Genomic DNA, 1,394 nt, shown 5'->3' on the forward strand with positions numbered 1-1,394 from the left:
TTCTGGTTAATAATCAACCGTCCAATGACTCCAATTGATTCAACAGGCGATGATGTTGAGAAAATCACATACAAAAAAGACCAAGTTAGCAGTCTGGTGAAATAATTAATTAGCCCAAATACAACGTCAAATTTATTATTTTCTTTTCTTTTTCGTATTTTCTTTTTTCAAAGCAACATACGCTGACTTTAGGGTTATAAAATGGCTAAAGTCGTGATTCTCACGACCGTCGGATTAATCCGGTTGATCGCAGATGGTGAACTGCTCGATCTGACCGTTGAATCTTCTTTCAACCCGATCCCCCTCCGTCTCTATCATACAACTAATAATATTGAATCAAAACCCCCCGATCAAAAAAAAAAAAACCAACCAACTCAAAGACACAGAAAGACTTTATAAAAACGTGTTCATCGAGCTGTGGCTTCATAATATTCAACCCGAATTCCTCCCTAATAGCTAAGTTTGCTCCCATGGCGCAGATCAAAACCGTCCTCAAAATTGATATTGCCTGCCAAAAATGCAAGACCAAGGTCCTTAAAGCTGTTACTATAGAAGGTATTTTATTTTATATAATTACTTTCTTCTTCTTATTATTATTATTGTTATTTTTTTTATAATTATTTAATATTAATTCCGCCATTGAAAGTGCATGCAAAAAATGATTTTGTAGGCGTGGACAAGATCGAGACGGACGAAGCCAAGGGAACGGTGGCGGTGACGGGGACGGCGGATCCGTACGACATAATTGTACGGGCGAGGAAGGCGATTTCTTGTGCGGGCAAGTACGCGGAAGTGGTCAGCATCGGACCGCCGCCCAAACCGGACGACAAAGAAAAAAAGCCGGACGACAAAGACAAGAAGCCGCCGCCGCCCTGCCCCTGCCCCTACCCATGTCCGCCCAATTATTGCCCTTCCTACGGATACGCCGTCGTTGTGCCTCGTGAGACCTATCCTCCATGCTCCATCCTTTAATTCACCACAACACTATTTGAGAAGGCTGGAACAATTTGACCGTCCATTGTATATGGATATAATTTAAAAGAAGTTTTTGTTGGATGGTTAATTTGGACAAGTCGCATTGAATTGAATAATTTTTTATTATCAATGCGGTGGAGATCATTTTCTTTTGTATTTTTTTAGTTAATCAATAATGAATGGAAATATAAATTGATTAGTTTTGTACGAGTGCGACTTTTAATATACATATGTATATTATATATGAATTTGAACTCGACTTCGAACTTCTATACCATCACTGTAAATGGTATTTCTTTTTTTTTAATATAATTGCTTACATATTAGGGATATTTATCTTGACCCTTTCATAAAAATTGTCATATTTTATGAATAAATTGAATAATATTTTGAAACCGAATCGAATTATTATTTGAAGA

At 37.3% G+C, this 1,394-nt stretch overlaps 1 protein-coding gene across 1 annotated transcript; it reads left to right on the forward strand.

Annotated features, from left to right (window-relative positions):
* The first annotated feature begins 392 nt into the window (after nt 1–392).
* On the forward strand, nt 393–1,182 carry LOC111005489 (heavy metal-associated isoprenylated plant protein 43-like). The gene is made up of 2 exons (XM_022276999.2): nt 393–555; nt 671–1,182. Exons 1-2 carry the CDS (start codon nt 471–473, stop codon nt 970–972), a joined length of 387 nt encoding a protein of 128 aa, XP_022132691.1. The 5' UTR covers nt 393–470; the 3' UTR covers nt 973–1,182.
* Nucleotides 1,183–1,394: the final 212 nt, after the last annotated feature.

Source organism: Momordica charantia (genome assembly GCF_013281855.1).
Source record: "Momordica charantia cultivar OHB3-1 chromosome 1 unlocalized genomic scaffold, Mcharantia_2.0 BLBB01000001.1, whole genome shotgun sequence".
Classification (NCBI taxonomy): Eukaryota; Viridiplantae; Streptophyta; class Magnoliopsida; order Cucurbitales; family Cucurbitaceae; genus Momordica; species Momordica charantia.

Bases quoted from the DNA above. Each gene is read 5' to 3' on its own strand.
- LOC111005489 (XM_022276999.2), top strand. From the start codon at position 471: ATGGCGCAGATCAAAACCGTCCTCAAAATTGATATTGCCTGCCAAAAA. The intron at 556-670 runs GTATTTTATTTT...ATGATTTTGTAG, and splicing joins TAAAGCTGTTACTATAGAAG to GCGTGGACAAGATCGAGACG.